The sequence below is a fragment of the Eumetopias jubatus genome, unplaced genomic scaffold, assembly GCF_037043125.1.
Source record: "Eumetopias jubatus isolate StellerSeaLion01/CBP00866 unplaced genomic scaffold, mEumJub1_p1.0 scaffold_4, whole genome shotgun sequence".
In the NCBI taxonomy this organism is placed as follows: Eukaryota; Metazoa; Chordata; class Mammalia; order Carnivora; family Otariidae; genus Eumetopias; species Eumetopias jubatus.
The window spans coordinates 124,856,416-124,877,558 of record NW_028274810.1 but is presented as its reverse complement, the minus strand read 5'-3'; the positions used below and the strand labels follow the sequence as shown (position 1 = coordinate 124,877,558).

General features: G+C 43.9%; 1 protein-coding gene across 1 annotated transcript; it reads right to left on the bottom strand.

The window, feature by feature from the left end:
- Positions 1-1,745: 1,745 nt before the first annotated feature.
- On the bottom strand, positions 1,746-21,108 carry CUNH8orf76 (chromosome unknown C8orf76 homolog). The gene is made up of 6 exons (XM_028105643.2): positions 20,975-21,108; positions 17,748-17,843; positions 16,874-17,017; positions 12,077-12,534; positions 7,628-7,760; positions 1,746-2,089 (listed from the first exon to the last, which is right to left on the bottom strand). The coding sequence occupies exons 1-6, from the start codon at positions 21,089-21,091 to the stop codon at positions 1,892-1,894; spliced, it is 1,146 nt and encodes a 381-aa protein (XP_027961444.1). The 5' UTR covers positions 21,092-21,108; the 3' UTR covers positions 1,746-1,891.
- Between the last annotated feature and the right edge of the window lie 35 nt (positions 21,109-21,143).

Below are 21,143 nucleotides of genomic sequence, written 5' to 3'. Positions count from 1 at the left end.
AGAAGGGCACTAGGATGGAGACGGGAAGCCAAGCCAGACTAGAGGGAAAAGGGCATTTCTAGGAAGCCTAGACTAACAGCAGAAAGGGGTTTAGCTCCAGAAGGAGAAACAGGCCGGGTGCTTCTGCCTTAGCACTGTGTTGGATCTTCGGGGGATTAAACTTTTGTGCAAACAAAATGAGATGCTGGCCAGTTAATTCAGAAATGCAACAGATGTTTCGTGAAATGCCAAGTATCCTGCCCTGAGGATACTGATACGAAAGACGGTCCCAGTCCCTGATTTTACAAAGTTTAAATTCTATCGTGAAAAGCAAACAGGCGATTACAATAGAGTAGGTAAGAACCAAGATGGGAGTGAAATCGTGAAGGAGCAGGAAAGAGGGAAACCCACCGCCACCTGGAGGTCAAGACTTCTGGGAAGCTGTAAGGAAGCGGAGACCTGGCCGGTGAACAGCATCAGCCCTATGATGCGGGGGTGGGGAGAGGCGCCAGACCAAATTGCCAGTGTGAAGGCCTAAATGCAAAAGCTATGGTGCCTCTAAAGCTGGGGAGCAGGGAAGGAGGGCGCCTGGGAACCAGAGGCTCTAGCGTGAAGGGACTGGCAGTTCGGGCTCTATCCTGAGGGGCCATTTGCAACTAGACCATAAACTCCGAGACAGAGCCAGTGTCTCCATGGCAACCGCCCAATGCTTGTCACGTCACAGGAGCTCCAGAATGATTGTTCATGACTCCGTTGAGTGGATGGAGGGCGACGGGGAGCTGCTTTGGGGTTTCCATACTTTTTAATGGTTCCTAAAAATTACGGTGTCTATTAATCATACCAATCTTTTGTTTCACGTTAGAGATAAATGACAACTTGCAATTACTGGTCAGGCTACGGTAGGTACTAAAAGAGCAGTCAAAACAGAAACAGAATCAGACGTTGGTCTGTTTTGGGAAGGGGCCTCTGAAGGGGTGAAGCAGCAGGTGAAATAGAAGGGAAATCCTGAGGACTCCACTTCTTTGCCCAGGGCTGGAATTCTTTTCCCTCTGCTGAGAAGAAGAAAAAGCTGTGTGGGACAACACTTGAGGAAGTTTTTGGTTGACTACTAAATTCCACTCCTCATGAGGGAGCTCTTCCATTCCAGATGATGTACGGTAATGGCCTTTTGTATCGAAGATGTCAGAGACTGCGACTATAATCCGTGTGTCTGCAAGGGCAGGACCATCAATCACCCTGCAGGACAGTGGCCCGCGGGCCTCGTGTTTCTGGGCATCTGGTGAGCAAGGCACTAATGCCCTTCATTCCAGACTATCTTTTCATCATGATGTCTGCATAGCAAACAGCCTTACAGAAGAGATGGTGTCCTCCTCTGTAGCACCAGGCAAGCGTGCTGACTGCTGCCCAGTGGAGAAGACCCGAGTTTCTAGAATGCAGCCCACTCCATTTGCACTCTTTCGTTTGGGCCCATACACAAACTCTCAGAGCCTTCGTAGACTTTGACACACGCTTCTCAGAAATGGTTTACTTTTTACATTTCAATTATTCTTGTTTTTTCCTGATGAATTTACCGGAACAATGTGGATACTCTTACTGCTAATTATAACACAGTGCCTGTTTTTTAAAAAAATAGAATATCTAAGAGCCTCTTTTATTCACTTTCCTAATAGATATTTTCTAAAGGGATAGTAGGTCTAAGATCAGTGAATGGCAAAAATCTATAAAGAAAACAAAACAAAAAATCAAGAAACTGAACACAGTAGAAATAATCTGGAAGAGAAGCTGTTTTTATAAAACATAAATAATCATTTTTAAATTCACTATATTCCATGATTAGCAGTGGACTCTGTATGAAATAAACAAGAACAATTAAAACAGTACAGGATGTTTTCTTTTGTTTTTAAAGGGACCACTAAGCCAAGATTTGTATCTCTGTATGGAACTGATTTTCAAAGGGACAGAAGTGGTCTTTGATCTTTCTGAACCACTTGTCTTCAAATTCTTTCGAAGATGCAATCACCAAGGCGGTCAGGGCTGTAGAGCCAACACACTTCACCTCTGTGTGAACCTCATCTTTTATTTTTTCTGGGACGATATCTTCTCCCATAACCTGCAAGAGGAGAAAAAAACCAAAAAACAAACCTGTCCCAATAAAAAGGGGCAGCAGACGTGGAGTGGAAGACTATACTATTCATCAAGGGTAAAGGATTTCATACCAAAAAAACAAAACAAAACAAAACAAAACAAAAACACAGAAATACCTCAGCAGCCAGAGGGATTCGAACATATTGAAAAGAGGTTTGTTCAGAAGTAGCGATCCAAGGATGACATAGGTAAAATACCCCATATTTCTCCTCTTATCTTCCCCTGAGTGAACAAATCACTGAAATACTAATGTGGCAGCTATTCAGCCTACACAGAGTGCCCGGTCAACATTCTTAAATTAAAGATCATCTTCTGCTGGCAAGAACGTTATCTGCGAGTGCTTCTCCTCCTCATAAAATAACCAGAAAGCGGAGCCTGGGCAGAATACTGCTGCAGGGGGTGGGGTGGGGTGGGGGCACAGATTCTTCCTCTTAGAAGTTCCCAGAGATGTCAAAGGCAGCCAACAGGCAAGTAGCAGGTGGCTGGGCCTACCCCTTCCTGACCCAGAGAGACTCCATCCCTTGGGACATGTCATAGCAACCTCCAGGACCGGAGGAGCTGGCCCGCCCTCTGAAGGCAAAACACTGCTCCCTACTGGTCAGAATCAGGCCCAGATCTTGTGTTAAGTTTCTCTGATAAGACATGCAAAAGTTAAGTTGTGGAAAGCTTGCACCTGAACCCACTAAGTGATCAGCCCATCTTTGGTAAGGACAGTGAACTAAAATCAAGTCCCAACACATTTCATATCATTGGCACAAAAGGTTAGGGAGCCCTCTGGCAGGGATGCTGTAAAGGGAATTTAAGTCACGTGGATTTGGATTAGATGATAGACATCATCTAAGTTTCCTGAAAACCCTGAGATCGGGTGTGTTCATGAACACTCAAATTATAATGCATTAGAAGCCCATTCAAAGAATGGTTTCCACTGACTTTAAATCTTCAAAGACTACTTATTATTTGAGGCAAGAGCTAACGAGATGAATAGCTTAACCAGGCAACTGTCAGCATTTATTAAAGCTTGGTACTTTCATCAATTCCTTTTTTTCATCAATTCTAAGACAATTTCTGTTTTGTGTTTTAACATCTCTGACATCAAGAGGTACCTTACAACACAGGTGTGTCACAGCATAAATGGCATCTTACTTTTCTTTTACTGGCCCATCAAATAATGATGTGTCTTACAATTGATGATTTCTTGGACTCAATGAAATGTAGTATTTTAAAATCTAGGCTACAACACCAAGTCTGTTTTTAATAAAAAAGAGAATTGAATAATAGTAATATCCAAATAATGCAATATCCCAAAAAGAGGAATTAGCAGGTGCATCATTCACAGCTGTCAAAATATCTGCAAAAATATTTGACCATATAAAAAAATTTAAACTTCTATATATCAAAAAAATCATAAGCTTCAGAAAATACTGTAACATATAAAAGGTTAGTAAGCCTAGTATAGAGAGAGCTCTTAAAAAATTAAGAAAAACAGAAACATACAAATAGAATAATGAAGAAAAAGCATGACTAGGTATTTCATAAAATATAAATGGCCAATAAACATATGAAAAAACTGTTCATCTTAAGAGTAACCAAATAAGTAAATTAACACTAAAAAGAGCCATTTTCACCAATCAAATCACAGATTTTGAAAAATAAGTTAATAGGTATAAAATTGTTTCTATAGGTCAAAATGATCAACTATTGACAATTTCACATGGTTCAACCTAATATCTAGGATTGGAGAAGGAAAATCAGTATTCTTATATAGGATATGTAAATTGAACCAGCCTTTTGCATCACAATTTGGAAATGAGCTTCAAGTCTTTAAAATGTTCGTATACTTTAACCTGGTGATTCTATTCCTATAGTCTAATCTAAAAGGAACAAATACACTGATTTTTTTGCAAAGACTTATTAAAATAGGTACTTTATATCTGTTAAATGTTCAAAATAGAGGGCTTAAGTAAATAAATGATAGCTCATCAGAAGTTTTAACTGGACTACTATCCGGCCATTAAAAAGCACATACTCAAACAATATTTAAAGATACGGGGCTGGGGCCCCTGGGTGGCACAGTCTGTTGAGCGTCCGACTCTTGGTTTTGACACAGGTTGTGAGCTCAGAGCCGTGGGATTGAGCCCCACATCGGGGTGTGCGCCCTGCACTCAGTGCGCAGTCTGCTTGAGTTTCTCTCTCCCCGTCCCTCTGCCCCTCCCTAATATGTGTGCTCTCTCTCTAAAATAAATAAATCTTAAAAAAAAAATAAAGATACAGGGTCACCATCATGTCACAATGCTAAGTAAAAATAACAGAGTATAAAGTGAAATGTACAGTTTGGCAATTCCTCCAAAAATTAAACAGAATCACCATGTGACCCACCAAATTCCACTCTTAGGTATATATCCAGAAGAATTTAAATCAGGAACTCAAACAGATACTTGTACGCCAAAGTTCACAGCAGCATTCTTCACAACAGCCAAAAGGCGGAAATGATCCAAGTGTCATTCACCAGATGAATGGATAAACAAAATGTGGTGTATATGTACATAGAGTGGAATATTATTCAGCCATAAAAAGGAACGGAGTTCGGACACATGCTACAATATGGATGAACCTTGAAAGCATTATGTTAAGTGAAATAAGCCAGACATAAAAGGGCAAATATTATAGATAGGATTCCACTATTTGAAATATCTAGTATAGGCAAATTCATAGACACAGAAGGCAGATGAGAGGTTACTAGCGGTTGGGAGGGAGGGGGAAATAGGAATTATTGCTTAATGGTTACAGAGTTTGGGGTGGTGAAAAAATTTTGGAAATAGTGCTGATGGTTGCACAACACTGTGCATGTAATTAATGATCTGTATACTAAACCACGATTAAGAAGGCAAATTTTATGTTATATATATATTTTATCTTAAAAAAAGCAGAGAAGGGGAGCTGCTACAGAATAAAAGAGACAGAAGAGACAGAAGAACCAAATACAGTCTGTGGATCTTATATGGATCCCTTAATTTTTTTTGTAAGTAGCCTCCACACCCAACGTGGGGCTTGAACTCACGACCCTGAGCTCAAGAGTTGGACGCTTTACCAACTGAGCCAGCCAGGTGCCCCTAAATCCTAATTCAAATAAAACAACGATAAAAAGAAAAAAAATAGTATGCAATCAATGGATATTTAAGGACACAGGGTCATGCTCATGTCACAAAGTAAGATTAACAGAGCACAAAATGAAATGTACATTATAATCCCAAGGAGGGCCCAGACATTTGTCTTTTTTAAAAAGCTCCACAGGTACTTCACATGCATTGTCCAGGTGGAGAACTACTATTCCATACAGTCCACAGATACACTGAACATGGTAAGGAGAATGTCTTCTTTGTAAGGATAACCTTACTTATAAGGAAACCTGAAATCTAGTTGAAAAGGTAAGACATATTCTTGTATTTTGTGTGTGTGTTGGCGGGGGTGGGGGGCAAAGTGCTATCCATTCAAGCACTGACTCTCCCTGAGCTCAGAGGAGGGAGCCCTTGTCACAGACAGGAATGTTTGGGGAAAGCTTCCTAGAGGATGTGGGACTTCAGTGCGGCCTCTGAGGATGGGAATACAGTCAGTGGGTGGAGATGAGACTATCCACGGCAAGGGTGTTAGAGGTGGCAGATGAATCTAAAGGATGCAAAAGATTTGTGTAAGGAATTACGAGGTCCTAAGTTTGGAGTTACTCTCTGGAAGGCCCTGGATATCATGTGGAGGCACCTAAACTAGACCTGACCTCCGAGGTGATGGGGACACATGTGATTAGTTTTTGAGCAGGCGGGTAATACGATCAAAGCGATGCTGTGAGGTAAACCCAGCAGCAGCACCGTTTCAGACAGATCTGAGGGGAGAGAGCAAGGAAGTGAGGAGAGCCAAGCCAGGAGGTCACTGTGAGCCGAGCACGAGGTCATGAGCACGAGGGTGCTGCTGGTGCAAGAGAAATGGAAGGTGGGCCTGAAGGAAGGGCGGCTGGGTGCCTGCTAGAGGTGAGACTGGAGAGGAGATGACCCCCAGCTAGCGAGGTCCCAGCTCTGGATCAAAGAATGACAGACAGGACTGCTGAAAAAAACGAAGTCTAGAATGAAGAGATGGTTCTCTCCACCTCCTCTCTGCTAGATACTGACAGAAGACTGACCGGGAAGTGTTTTTGATGAATAGCTCCATTTTAGACACTTTGTACCTGAAGTGACAGTAGGATCATCAATCATTTCAGATGAGTCACTTAGGAGGTAACTAGTCTGAGATGTGAGACAAGTGTTTCAGAGATGGGACTAGAGATATAGATTAGAGGGTAATCAATCCAGAGGTGACAACTGAAGCCCTGCGTGTGGTTATGATTTCTGTGGGAGACAGCAGAGAGAACAGAGAACTTAGGTGGAACCTGAGAGAATGTCATGACTTAAGACACAGGAAACCGGGAAGTTCCAAGAGGCAGAGGAATAGTAAGAATACAGGAGAAAATCAGACTGCTGTGGTCCCTCGGGAGTAAAGGGAAGAGTAAACAAAAAGTGGGTGGCCAGCAGCTATGAACCCCAGAAAAGATGAAGGAAAACAAAGGCTGAGGAAAGGCTACACGAAACTTAAGAGGGACAGGCTCTCTGCTGCGCATGTCTGGGGGCTCAAAGGAAGGGTTGAAAGAGGCTCAGAGAAAAGTGACAGGAGAATGTGCGTCCAAGTGGGCGCTTAGTTTAGAGAAGGAAGAAAGGAGCCTGGCAATTTAGATGAGCAGTAAGTATTTGCTGAAAGAATGATGTTAGGATGGATATGGATATAGACTTATTTCATAGGAAAAGTACCTAAACTATCAAGTTTCAGTCCCATACTAACAGGAACTAGTGTGAATAACTTAAATACAAACACAGATAATCTCCAAATGCTATCTTAAGTAATTTCAACAACACTTTTTTTAAAAAGCTAATAAAGGTTAAAAAACAACAACAACAAAAAAACCCCAAACCCCTGACATTTGAATCCCTCTGCAACCATCAAGGTAGTAGAAAGGGGGAACAGGAAGAAAGCGGACTTGTAGTGGGCCGGGCTCCAGTCTAGCTCTGCAGCTTAAAATCTGGGGCAGGTCCCAACCTGTCTGAGCCTCGCTCCCAGCTCCGCCTGTCCCACAGGCTGTTCTGAGTGTTATGAGGACAAGTAAAGAAAAAATGTACAGAAATCCTGCAAGAAATGTCAACATTCATTCATTCGTTTAATCAGCACTCAAAGAACAGTAACTGGGCATTTATGACGTGCAAGCAGGCGGGTACTAACAAGCACGGACGGGAAAAATCAAAGGGCCCCCGCCCCTAGCACCCTGCAGGAGAGAGGTGACAAAGAGACCGTTTTCGTGGATTAAGTGATCAAAAGGCACGTAAAGCAGGGAAAAAGTCCCTTAGTAGAGGAGATGCAGCTATTTTTTTAAAAAACGGTACCGGAGCCAGGAAAAATACCTCTGCTGCCTTGGTTCACATAAACCCACCTCAGCTATCAACAGCAAAGTGTCTTCTTTGAAGCTGAACCCTTTCATTTTATCTTCAATTTCCTGCTGAGTCCTTAAGTTCCTCTCCAAAGCAAACGATGTTTGCTGAGGCTGGGTGAGCTGAAGCAAGAGCCTGAAAAACAGTAAGTCCCAACCGTGTGGGCAACAGGGAAGGGAAAGCAGTGAGGAAATGTTCGCAGAGAGCATTCTGCTAGATGGGAATCCTGCTCGGCTCAAGGAAGGCACTCACCTTCATTGGAATCCCTAAAGCTTCCCACTTGAGCAAACTGAGCAAACTGCACTGGAGAGTCAGCTTTTCTAGAATTCATAGACCAACGCTTCTCAAAGAAATCTTTAGGGAGAAAAACCTCAAAAGGGCTTCCTGTAGAAGTCAAGTGATTGAAAGCACGAACTATCTGGAGTGAAAAGGACAAGCTTCCTAATCAAAGGCTCCCAACATCACAAAATGTTGGGATGTGCTCCTTTGAAGTCAGTGTTCTGTGACCCTTGAAATCCCCCTCAAACCCACAGCCACTCGACCTCAAGGACTAATGAGACCCTCCAGCATACTTTAATTACCCAAAGCAGGGTCCGATCTCTGACAAGCCTCTGATGACCCCCTTGGACTGCCTCACCACTAACTTCCCATCGTGAGCATAACCTGGTCTTCTCTTTCCTCCTCCCTCCTGTCCTTGCCACATGGCTCCTTCTCGTCATAGTTTTTTTTAAAGTACTGAATGTGGGGGGGGGTCTGGGTGGCTCAGTCTGTTGAGCAGCCAACTCCCGATTTCGGCTCAGGTCATGATCTCGGGGTGGTGAGATCAAGCCCCACATCGGGCTCTGTGCTCAGCAGGGAGTCTACTTGAGATTCTCTTTCCTCTCCCTCTGCCCCTCTCCAGGCTCCTGTGCACGCACACGTTCGCGGGTGCGCTCTCTCAAATAAAAAAAATAAATCTTCAAAAAAATATTGAACGGGTAGATTTTCCAGTTTCCCTCAGGCCTCACTGGTCCCTATTGCTATTCTCACTAGCACTCAGCTCTCCTGTTCACTCATTTCATGTCTTGAATGGACCACTCACTACTCTAGGTATTGGGAGATAACTGGTAGGCAAAACAGACAGCTTCCTGCTTCATGGAATGGAAGGAGAGAGATCACAAATAAGCTGACTTCAGGTAGTGAGGAGTGCTATGCAAAAAAAAAAAAAAAAAAATCCAAGCAAGGTGGATAAAGTATCTGCTTCAGGTGGAGCGGTGAAGGAAGGCTTTTCTGAGTTACCACTCAAGCTAACACCGAACGATGAGCCAGCCACCAGAATATCTGGGGGAAGAAGGCCCTGACACATGAATTAGCTCGATGTGTTTGAAAATCGTGAAGATGGGGCGCTCGGCCGTTAAGCGTCTGCCTTCGGCTCGGGTCATGGTCCCAGGGTCCTGGGATCGAGCCCCGCATCGGGCTCCCTGCTCCGCGGGAAGCCTGCTTCTCCCTCTCCCACTCCCCCTGCTTGTGTTCCCTCTCTCGCTGTGTCTCTGTCTGTCAAATAAATAAATAAAATCTTAAAAAAAAAAAAGAAAAGAAAATCATGAAGATCACTGTGGCTGAAACAGAGAGACAAAAAACTGTAGTAAATGAGAAAAGAAAGGCAAGGTCAACATCTCGCAGGCCATGGAAAGAAGCGAGGCGTTTTATGTCCGGGCAATGGGAAGTCACCAGAGAATGTGGTAGGAGAGAGTGCTCTGACCCACGTTCCCCCGACTCACTCAAACCTGCCTACGTTACCTACGGACCTCTGGAAGCATGGACATTTGTGACCCCCTTTATCTCTGATGTCCTTGCTTTCCCCTCTTGCTCCTGAAAGTACTTGAGGCAACGAATGTGGCCCCCTCCCCTTGCTAGTGGTCTGGCAAGTACACTTGCCTCTTCCGTCTCATGTTCATGCAGCCCCCTGCCCTCTGCCCTGTCACCCATCACTACTCAAACTAACTTCTCAAAGGCTGCAAATGACCTCCTCACTTTCAAATCCTCTCCTCAGAATCGATCTTACCTGACTTCTCACTGTCATCTGGCTGCTCATCTCCTTCCTGAAACTCCTTCATCTCCAGCTCCCTTCTTCTGAGCTCAACTCATCCTAGGGAAAAGCTCCGACGGGATGTCCTTATAGGTACTCGACTCTCAGCACATTAAACCAAAATCTTTACTTTCACCCGAAGTCTGTTCTGCTCCTCCTCCTGTGTGTCCTGCCTCCTCAAAAGGTGCCACCGTCCACCCACACACCCAAGGTAGACTCTTGACTCGTCCTGGACTCTCCCCGCCTTGTCTTTCCCACACCCTCAATTGGTCACCAGGTTCCGTCTACCCCATCCTGCAGTGATGTCCGTGTCCTCGTTTTATTGCCAGTGCACTCTCCTAGGTCAGATCCTCATCGACACCCCAACCCCACCAATGACTCTACAGCTTCTTCACTGGTGTCTTGGGATCCCAACCCCTTCCTCCAAAATCCCCTCCCAGCCACCAGATCTCTCTCTCGAAATCACAGCTCTTGTCACACCGCTTGGACATTTAAAAACCTTCAAATACTATTCAGGCCTTCAGCATAAGGACCAAATCCTTTAAGATGACATTTAATATCTTAGGCTAACAGAAGTACGGCCTTTACCGAATGCTGACCGTGCACTGGGCACTACACCAAGAGCTCAGCCACGTGAATTCGAACCACCTCATGGACAAGGCATTTCCCCCTTTCTCCATGAAGATGAAGATGAAGAAACCGGAGAGCAGAGAGTTTAAGTAATTTGTGCAAGGCCAGACCACTAGCAAGGGGAGGGGGCCACATTCGTTCACTCAGTAACAATCTATTAGGTTGCTTACGGTGAGCCCTGACTCCCCCACCCCCCAACCGTGTCATCCTGGATCGTGGTCTGTGGCCCCCTCTGGGCTCCACTACCAAGGCTGCTGTCACCGCACCTGCTCCGGGACGACCCTGTGCCCCAGCGGCCCTTCCACCCCACGGGCTGTGCTTTCTTCCTCTTTACCTAGCCTGCCTCTTCTCATCTGGGGAATCATCCAGAGTCAGCAAGATGTCCCAGGAAGCACACAAGCTGTGGACTCAGAGGCCGGGGTCCCAATCATGGCAGCCTTTCATAGCTGTGCCACTTTGGGCGTAAGTGAGTTCCCTGGTCTCTACGAGGGGATGCCAACATCCGCCCCACGGAGGGGGGAGGATTAAAATGAAACAACGTATACAAAGCTCCAGTGCACATTTCCCTCTATAGCTGATGAAGGTTCCCAGCGTCGCTACCCCCGTAAAGCTTCCTTCTTCCTGCTACACTGAACAGCTCCCGTAGGGGTCTGCTCCCACTACCAACACCCCATTAGTGCCCGTGCCACCTGTCACTGACCACACATGTACTGTCCTCAGCACACTGAGTGGTGTAAGGAAAGGGCCTTAAAAAAAAAAAAAAAAAAGATTTCCTTATTTTTAGAGAGAGAGCGAGCACGAGCAGGTGGAGGGGCAGAGGGAGAGAGAGAATCCTCAAGCCGACTCCCCGCTGAGCGGGGAGCCCGACTCAGGGCTTGATCCTATGACCCAGAGATCATGACCCAAGCCGAAACCAAGAGCTGATGCTCAACCAGCTGAGCCACCCAGGCGCCGCTAAAAGGGCGTCTTTTTAAGAATCTTTATGATCCCAGCACCCAGCATGTGCCCAGCATACCACTGGTTCAATGTACTTCTGAATCAGAGTAACGTAGTCAACACTAAACATCTGCTGAATAAAGTTTACAATTTGCTTCACAGATATCATTTCTCAGTAAGCCTCACTGTTAATATTTCTAGAATTCTCCAGAGTTAAAAACAATAACAACAACACTCTTTTGGCATCATCTGAGACCTAAGAGAATCTGTTTCTCTCATAAATTACAGAATTTGGTCAAGTGTATGTTCCCCTTTCCCTTAAACTTGTTTTTCCCTTAAACTCTTATAACTATGGATTTAAAGTGTTTGGAGTCCCTAAATCATGGGAATTCTCTGTAGAATGAGTTAAACATTGTTTATTCATATTGTCAATAGTGATTCAAACACAAGAGCCAATTTTTATCTTTAGATTTCTGTGGAACCTACGAGCGAAAAATTCCTAGTTTAAAATACCTCTTCCCCTTTGTCAATGTTTTATACATTTAATTTTCTTTTCCTAATTTTAATGTTTTCTAATTTTAACATTTTATCTTGAGTGATGATACAAATCATATTCTTGAGCAAATATAGTTTTGTTTCTAAATCTTACATACTAAAAGGACACGTTCAAAGGATTCCATCTAGACCATAGGGAAAAAAAAATCTCAAAAACATGCCAAATGTCTATCCTAGGACTTTTTGAAGCTTAAAATCCGAAAAAATCACACCTTTATCCTGGGCCTAGTACCGTGTGCTGTTTAATCCATTCTTCATTTACCTGGTTCGTATAAAAGAGGCGCATGCTTTCATCTGAGTCTCTAGCAACTCTGCTTCTCTCTTTTCTGCCATGCAGTTTTGAATATTTTTCAAAGCTTTCTCATTCTTCTGGTTATTACTACTGCTTGCTTCCACAGAAAACACAGAGCTCTCAGGCAACGTTTCAGGAAAACACAAAAGACAGTCTTTTCCTGAGTGTGGAAAGGAGGATTTCATAGTTTTGTCACTGGAGGTGAAACTGTTCTGTTTCTGAGATGGCGCACACAATGCTGACAGAGCTGGCCCCAGATTCAGGTAAGCCTCTGCCAATTTGCCCCAGCTCCAAGGATCAAAAGGATGCAAAGAAATTAGTTTCTGTAGGCAGAGAACTGTTTTCTCCAAGTTCGGCAGACTTGAACAAATCGCCAACTGGAGGTAGAGCACAGTGGTTAAATGGTCTGTGTTAGTTGCTTTATTTTCCTAAGGAGAAAAAAAAAAAGTAAAAACTTTATTATTTTTTTAAGATTCTCTTTTTAAGCAATCTCTATACGCAGTGTGGGGCCCAAACCCACAACCCTGAGATCAACACTTGTATGCTCCACCGACTCAGCTAGCCAGGTGCCCAAGAGTTAAAAACTTTAAACTGCGGAACGTTTTCCATGTAAAAATGGAGATGCCCAAAAACCCAAGTTGTGGACGTTGTAAATTAGAGGTATCTTCCAATAGCTACACGCAGAGACAACTGTTTGAAGCTACAAATCTAGAGAAATACATACTACCTACCAAAATAACCACCAGACACTCCCAACATCCTGTCATAACCATAGCATAATTCATGTGACAGTGGCCTGACAAAATTCAGCACCCAAATCATAAACATCAGTTTATCTTCAATTTTTATTGTAATCTTTATTGTCTTAGCCAGACAGCTGAAAGACCCAAGCCAACTTTTTTTTTACCCTGGGTTAATGGTTCCATTTTAATATTCCAGGCTTCCTAATAATCCAAACGGCAGTTTCCTCTAGGATTCAAATGGACTCCATTTCCAAATCTGACTTGGCTTAGACATCTTAAACAGGATAGCCCTGAAGCTCTCAGTGCTTCATGAGGCATCATAATTAAATCCAAATGCGGTCCCTGGTAACCATTACCAAGGCCAATTATTTTTGGCCAGAAGGGGTTGCTTGGTTTCCTTCTGATCAGAAAATGCTTTTCAAGTCTCTTTAACCAGAGCCACCACCTCTTGCCTAACTTGACATATGGCAAAAGCCCTGTGGGTTAGGGAAAACAAGGCTTCTTTTTCTACGTTAGTCTGTGGAGAGCAGATGGCAGACTAAAATTACCTTTCAGTTAATTTTAAGGCTAAAGAAAACCTGGCCTACTAGTATCCAGATCAAGCTCCTGCGCACAATTACAATGGGCGAGAAATGCAAGTAAAACCACCCAGTATGCAGCCTGAAGAAACAGGCCAGTGAGTGAAAGCTTGGGGAGAATTCTAAATATTTATATATTAAGTGATAATACAGAAAATAAAGCTCCGTGTGACCTCGCTGGTGATACTGCACCTTCCCAATGACAGAATACATCTGGTTTTATTAATACTATTGTTTTGTGTTCTGTCCTTCCTAACAGACCGTTAGATTCCAAGAGGGGTTTTTGTTTTACTTTTTAAAATTCATTTATTTCAACCTCAATCAGTTCTGACCACACATAAAATTCTTTTCTGAAGTTTTCCCTTCAGAAAACTTCTACAGTTTTTTCTTTTTACTTTGTTTTAATTCCAGCCAGTTAACATACAGTGTTATGTTAGTTTCAGGTGTACAATATAGTGATTCAACACCTCCATACATGCCCCTCTGCTCATCCAAAGGGCACAAACCTTAATCTTCATCACCAGGGTCACCCATCCCCCCACCTCCACTCCCCTCCCCTCTGGTAACCATCAGTTTGTTCTCTATAGTTAAGAATCTGTTTCTTGCCTTTTGACTTCTCTCATTTTTCCCCCCATTTTTTTTTTGTTGTTGTTGTTCATTACTGAATTCCTAGTAGAGAGCATAGCACCTTGGACATAACACATGTTCAGTAACTAATTCACCTTCATGTCTTTTATTTATAAGGAGAACACATGTAGATTTTAAGAAATGCTACCTTTCTTCTGCAACTAGTCTATAATGCTTTATGCTCTTTAGTAACATTTCATATGGAGAATGTATGTTGGGGTAGAGGCTGTTACATACAAACCATGATTTTTGTTTTTTATTTTATTAATTTATTTGACAGAGAGAAAGAGAGAGCACAAGTAGGCAGAGCGGCAGGCAGAGGGAGAGGGAGAAGCGGACTCCCTGCTGAGCAGGGAGCCCGATGCGGGGCTCGATCCCAGGACCCTGGGATCATGACCTGAGCCAAAGGCAGACGCTTAAGAGACTGAGCCACCCAGGCGCCCCCCCAAACCATAATTTTGATGGGAGGGTTTTTATAGCATAAATAGTAAATAACTCTCTGGAAATTAAATTCCATTTAAATGACTTCGTGTGATTTTTCCAGAATAATGCAACTCCTTCTGAAATGCAGTAATGATGACACGAGTTAATATTTATTGAGTGTGAACATAGGCCAGGCACTATTCTAAGTGATTTACTCACTTAATCGTCATGACAATCCTTTAAAATGGATTCCACCATTATCCCCATTTCACTGAAGAGGGAACTGAGTCACAACAGAGAAGTTAGAGAACTTGCCTGAAGTCAGAGAGCTACAGTCAGTCATACCAGAAGGCAAAGAGTGAAGGGTACACTTTAGAAGAGCTGACGCATGTTAGCTGCCTTAGGATTCTCCCTCTAGATGAACACTGTATGTGCACGGTATGGATATGCTTCATCTGTCACCTTAGCACTGAACCCAGAACCGGGCAAACGAGACTGAAATCAATGTTTGCAGAGTGCACACATTTAAAAGAGTCATTCACCGTCAGAAAGCAATGTCCTTAACCACAGCTTATCACATATGCATATCAGTTACTGTAAGATGTTTAATTATTTAAATAAGAAATAAAATATAAATAAGTTCTATTACAAATTTTGTCCAAAAATCATGAAGAAGAGAGATGAATTAGAAGTTGTGAGCATAAAGTGTTCATATCCTGACAGGCACTCCAGGACAAGCTGTCTATTGTGGTCAGTGCTGTATACCGACCTGTCCCCCTACAGAACACGAAAGGACGGTAACTACCGAGACAAAAACAGAAACAGGACAGAGCTAATAACAAAACAGAAAGGTCTGTAAGTAGGGAAGAAATTTTTAAAAATAAAACAAAACCCAGGGTACCAGGCAGTGAGAAACTATGCAAATCGGTAGGCTCCACTGAAATCATGTGAAGAGACCCAAAAAAGGGGGAGACCCACGGGCCTACACTGCTGGTTCCTTCCCCAACAGGGTGCCTAGAAGCCTGATGGGCAGTTCTCAGTCCTGCCAGGGGAGCTGAAGGTCTTCTGACTGGACCTTCCTCCTGCTTCGTAACATCCCAAGCTCTGGACACCTGGCATCTGCTGACAGGCAACAGATGTTTCTCTGAGCCACAGAAACAGACTTCCGAAGCTGGAAGGAACCACAGGAATGATCCAGACACTAACCCCGCTGCCACCACCTTCAGTAGGTTAGGCAGGGAGGAGCAGAGCAGTGATGTGCAAGAGATGCCAGGAAGAGAGAGGTGACAAGAGAGCACAGAACAGGAACGAAGGATGGGTGCCTGATGTCTAGAAAAAGGTACCGAAAGGGCCACCGCTGCTGCTAATTTGCAGACCCGGGCAACTGAGAATGAACGCTGTTAGCACTGTTAAACACCAAGTTCACTGTTTGGGCCATGTGCTTCCTGAACAAGGTAACCTTACCTTCCGGCTTGAGAATTAACGCACATTTATTAGAGGGGAGGAAAAGAACACGACACAGCTCTCCTCCACACCCTAAAGACCAGTTCCAAGGTTTGCTCTCACTGCAAGAGGCTGAGGTCGCAGGCAATGAACCCCATCGGCAAGTAAATTGGGGGATTTTTCTTAGTTAATGAGATGGAGGAGGATGGCTCAATTGCACGCATACTTCAGGCTGACCAGAGAGGTCAGCCTGATCTGCATGGTTCAAGATCAGTGTCTGGGCGCCTCATTAATTCCCTCTGAGGAAGAAGACTGGTCATCTATAAACTAAGATTGGTCAACTTAGACCAATCCTCATATAAAATTTAAGCACAGAAAAACCAGAAGTAAATAAAAATGCCTTCATCTGAAAACAAAAGCAAGCAGAATCTAGAATCGCAAATAACCGCTTTTCTTTATCCCTTTAAAAAAGGATTCTGCAAATTCCATTTAAGAATAAAAAAGGCTGTTAAGCTTGGCTCGGTATGATATTTAGGGTTTTCTGCGTAATTCTTTTCTTGTTTACAAAAGTAATCCATGTTCATTATAGAAATTTTGGAAAATAAAATCTTAAAAAAAAAATTTAAAGAGAAAAACATTACTGATGATCCTCCTACTCTGAACACTTACTCCTAACAAGAGTAAAACCTTTTTTTTTTACAAATGAGATTTTCAGGCAATGAAGAATTTTGAGCATAACACAGGAAAGAAAAAAATATTACAAGAAAATGACTGTCTAGAGCTCCGAACTGTTCATCATTATAAAGTTCTTATACCACTGGAGATTTTCTTCTACTTAAGCAAACCCACAGATTTTGCTGCTATCAAGTTTTTTTGTTTTGTTTTGTTTTAGAAAACAAACTATTCAACAATCCCAGGAAAGCGAAAGGAATATAAGCAGTGAAACCACTTACCAAGTTTGTAGCAATCTCCAGTGCTTCTGTGTGCCTTCCCAGGTGAACCAGACACCGAACCTGGCCTTCCTGGACATCCCTTTTCATGGCAAAATTCGTAGATGGCAATTTTTCAGAGATACTGGAATACTCTTGCAGTGCTTTCTGCCAATTATTCGTTAAATAAAGGAAATGAAGAGAAGGGACAAAAAGAGAGGCAAAAATATACTAGAAGAAAGGATTCAGTTATAGGGATGATTTTTTTCTTGGCAGAGGTATTATTATAACCGACTCTACAATGAACTAAGGAAGGCTTGAGTATTTGTCAGTACTATTTTTCTAAAAGGTAGAAAAGAAATGGCTGGAGAATATAACTGCTACTACCATGGAAAACACCGTACGGTAGGAAGAGCATTTTGGAGCCAAACAGACCAGGGTTTGAATCCTGGTTTTGCCACTAACTTGCTACACAACCTTCCTTCTCTCATCAGCAAAATAACAATGACTCTTGTGAAGAAAAAATGAAATTTTATGTGTAAAGCAACCTGGTATCTACTTGTTCTTCCCTTTTCTCACACATTTTGGGGTGCTCTGCTCCTGTGACTTCATGGGGCATCTGTGCTAGAGGCTCCCACAGAATGAGGAGATACAGAACCTGGGGAAACAGACCTGCAAGGATCCCAAAAAGATAGCTATATTGTAGGCACAGGAAACAAAACAAGTGATACAGAGCCATGTAGGAAAAGGACAGAAACTTGGGATTCTGAGATTACAAACACTTATCACAGAAGATTAAATTCACCCTTGCAAACAACACGTTCATAACTAATATGCTGTAACGGATAGAAAGAGAGCCTATTTCAAGTAGTGCAACCTTATATATGTTGAATTCTACCTGATACTCTTGCCGTCTGTAGGCGAGGTCCCCTTTGAATTTCTTCAAAGTTAGAGCTTCAACATCATCACTGCTCTCTGTTTCTCCATAAAACCACTAGAAATTGTGAAAATAGCATATTACAGAGAATTAAGTTATGCTTTTCCCCCTCATACTCAAGTCGAAGCAATTTCCCATTCATAATTGATTAAGCCTCAAAAACTGACATACTTCTGGGGCGCCTGGGCGGCTCCGTCGTTAAGCGTCTGCCTTCAGCTCAGGTCATGATCCCAGGATCCTGGGATCCGAGCCCCGCATCAGGCTCCCTGCTCAGCCCAGAACCTGCTTCTCCCTCTGCCTCTCCCCCAACTCATGTTCTTGCACACTCTGTGCGTGTGCTTTCTCTAATAAATAAATCAATAAAATCTTAAAAAAAATAGATATGTTTCTTTGGGATGAGACTCACAGGAAAACATCCAACAAGAAGAATGACAATTTTAGCGATGGCTCAGTTTTCACTGAAATTATGAGTAATAAACATACCAATAATAAGAAACCTCTCAACTGAAAAAGTAGCACAGACGTACATGGTTCTATCTAGAGCATTTCAAGATGGAGTCGTGGTGCCTGGGAAGCTACATTTTAACTAGCACAGTTCCCATTGCTTCTTCAGACTGAGAAAGGTTTCCCTGTAGGACATTTTTAGAGTGGATGGGACAGGGATTGACAACTCTTTATGGAAAGGACAAAGGAAAGAGGAATTACCTTTACTTACAGCGCTTTTATGAAAATATAAAAGCAAAAAGGAGAATCTAACCAAAGAGATTGAAATTAAGGTTACAAGGAGGTTTCCATTCCAATCAAATGCCAAAGACCTGTAGAAGAGAATTCTGAGGAAATGCCCATCTGGAATATTTTATTCGCTCTTCTACTGATAGGAAGGTGAGACTGGGATTTCTCGGTTAGTGAGTAAAGAACATTAAGATGAAAAACAGGGTGTAACAAAAGGCGGTCTGTGTGCCAGTCTTTCTAGCTTCACACTAGTAGCTCAACCTCCCTTTTACTCACAGTAAAACATACTGAGGCTGAACGTAGTCTATCCCCAGGTTAAGTGCTATCAAAACGTAACTGCATTTGTGGTGGTTCTACCATCATGTCAAAATCGCTTGGTTCTATTTCTAAAAGTGTTGCCTGGGTATCACTACCCTCCTATTATCTTATTAAAATAGCTTCTCTCCTTCGCCTGATCCATCACAGCGAAGAAAGCTGGTAACTGCTGTTTTTCTGTTGTCCCTGAAGTACCATGTAAGTCAACAAGTCTATGTACTGAACCCGTAATTTTCCTTCGTGCTCTGCTGCTCTCCAGACACAACGCCAATCCCAACTTGCTGAACAAGAACTGCCGAACTGCAAACCTTCACGCAATTCTCATGATCCCACTGGGAAATGATCAAGAAAAACTGGCTTTCAAATGATTGTTTCTATTCTCCCACATAACCTGCAGGCCCGCAACCATTCGAACAGGGATGGCTTCAAATCTCACTTTCTGGTAAAAGAAAGAAGGGAAGAACTGTGAGCAAGAGTGGAACAAAGAGGTGAAATGCTGGATAAGGCCAACCTCTGTCCCACAGAGACAACGGAAGCCTTATAACCCAAGCTCCCCGTTTTATACCCAGAGAAATCAACATGACTTGAATAAGGCTTCTTTGAGTTTATGAGCAGCATCATACACCAAACAAATCCTAAAGACAAGTGATCTTTGGATTTTACTTTGTAAGTGTCTAGCACATCACACCTGACCAAGTATCTCACCCATTTCACTCCACAGTAACCCAGTGAGCCAGCAAATATTATTTTTCCCAAATTACAAATAAGGAATTGACACCTTGGAAAGCAAGTGACAAAGCTGCAATGCAGGGTCCTCTCTCATAACCATGGCTTTTAATGCTGCAATGAACGGTCCTATCTCATAACCATGGCTTTTAATGCTGCACACATAACTTCCCAAGTCCATTCCTGGTTTTAGTCTGCATGATCAACTACTGTACATAACTTTGAAAGAATGTGATAAGGAGAAAAGGTAAGTTAAAGAAAACAAACATAATTCAGTAATTACCGAGCACCTGACATCTTTAAGTACACCGGGTTTTTTGTTTTTTGTTTTTTAAGATTTTACTTATTTATTTGACAGAGGGAGAGAGAGCACAAGCAGGGGGAGTGGCAGGCAGAGGGAGAGGGAGAAGCAGGTTCCCCGCTGAGCAGTGAGCCCAGGACCTTGGATCAGAAGGCAGAGGCTCGAATGAGCCACCCAGGTGCCCCAGAAGTGCAATGGTTTTAAGGAAAAACGAAGACAATACAGATAAAGGAACTTAGCACAGTGCCTGAAACAGGTTAAGTTTCTGATACATAGTATTGTAGTTCTTATACATGAGAAGAGATTTACATACATGCAATAACACCAAGTAATATTCTACCAATTCAAAATATTCACGGGGTTCCCGTTATGAACAAAAACTGCCAGGCACTGGAGGACATCAAGTTAAGCCCCCACTGTCCTGTGATCATTTAGCACTCCGGGTCGAAGAGCTTTAGGTTACTGACAAGTGCTGTAATACAAACTGAATGGCGGTGTGGGGGGGGGGGGCACTCCAAGTCAAACATACTTGCTCAGAAGGAGGAATCAGAAAACACTTCCTGGAGGAGGCGGCATTCAAGGTGTGCTCTAAGAAATGGATATAACTGAACGCTGTGACCATGCGAGCGGGGCTGACGTGGGTTGGGAGAATTCACTGAACAAGGACAGGCCCGTGGGTGGGACGTCGCTGTCTGGGGAGCAGAGAAGTTTTGGAAAATGGGCGGTGGCCGGATTTCTGGGGTCCCTGACTGCCCGGCTGCGGATTCAGGGAGGACGCACAGAGTTACTGAAGATTTCAGGATAGCGAGCCTTGGGCACACCCGCCAAACGCCCCGTGCGAGTTAATCGCCAACAGTTCGGGGCCCAGTGGGCCGAGCCCACCGGGTGGGGCTCCGGAAACGTCCCGGCCTCGTGGGGTAGGGGGAAGACAACGGGAGGGGAGGCCTGCGGGGGCGCAGGGTCGGCGGGGCGAGGCGGCGGGCACCGGCACCGCGAGGACCTGGGTTCCGTAGGCGGCGGCGCGGGAGCCGGGCGTTTGAAGCGCTCCCCGCCCGGGACCCGCGGAGGCCAGGCCCGGGGTCCCGAGAGAGGCCAGCAAGCCCCGCCCTCTCACCTGCGGCTCGCAGCGCTTGACGCGGTAGGACGCCGGCGGTCCGGGCCGCCGCTCCCGCCTCTCTTCGAACACCGAGTCCTCGAACTCGCCGCCCAGCAACCAACACCCCGTCTCCATGGCGCGCTCGCCGCCGGGGATCGGGACGGGGCGGTGCCTAGAGAGGCGCTCT

Coding starts and splice junctions, on each gene's coding strand:
- CUNH8orf76 (XM_028105643.2), bottom strand. CDS start 21,091: ATGGAGACGGGGTGTTGGTTGCTGGGCGGCGAGTTCGAGGACTCGGTG. Junction 12,535..16,873: donor TGGAGATTGCTACAAACTTG/GTAAGTGGTTTC, acceptor TTTTCTCCTTAG/GAAAATAAAGCAACTAACAC. Junction 7,761..12,076: donor GCCTCTTTTATACGAACCAG/GTAAATGAAGAA, acceptor ACTGTTTTTCAG/GCTCTTGCTTCAGCTCACCC.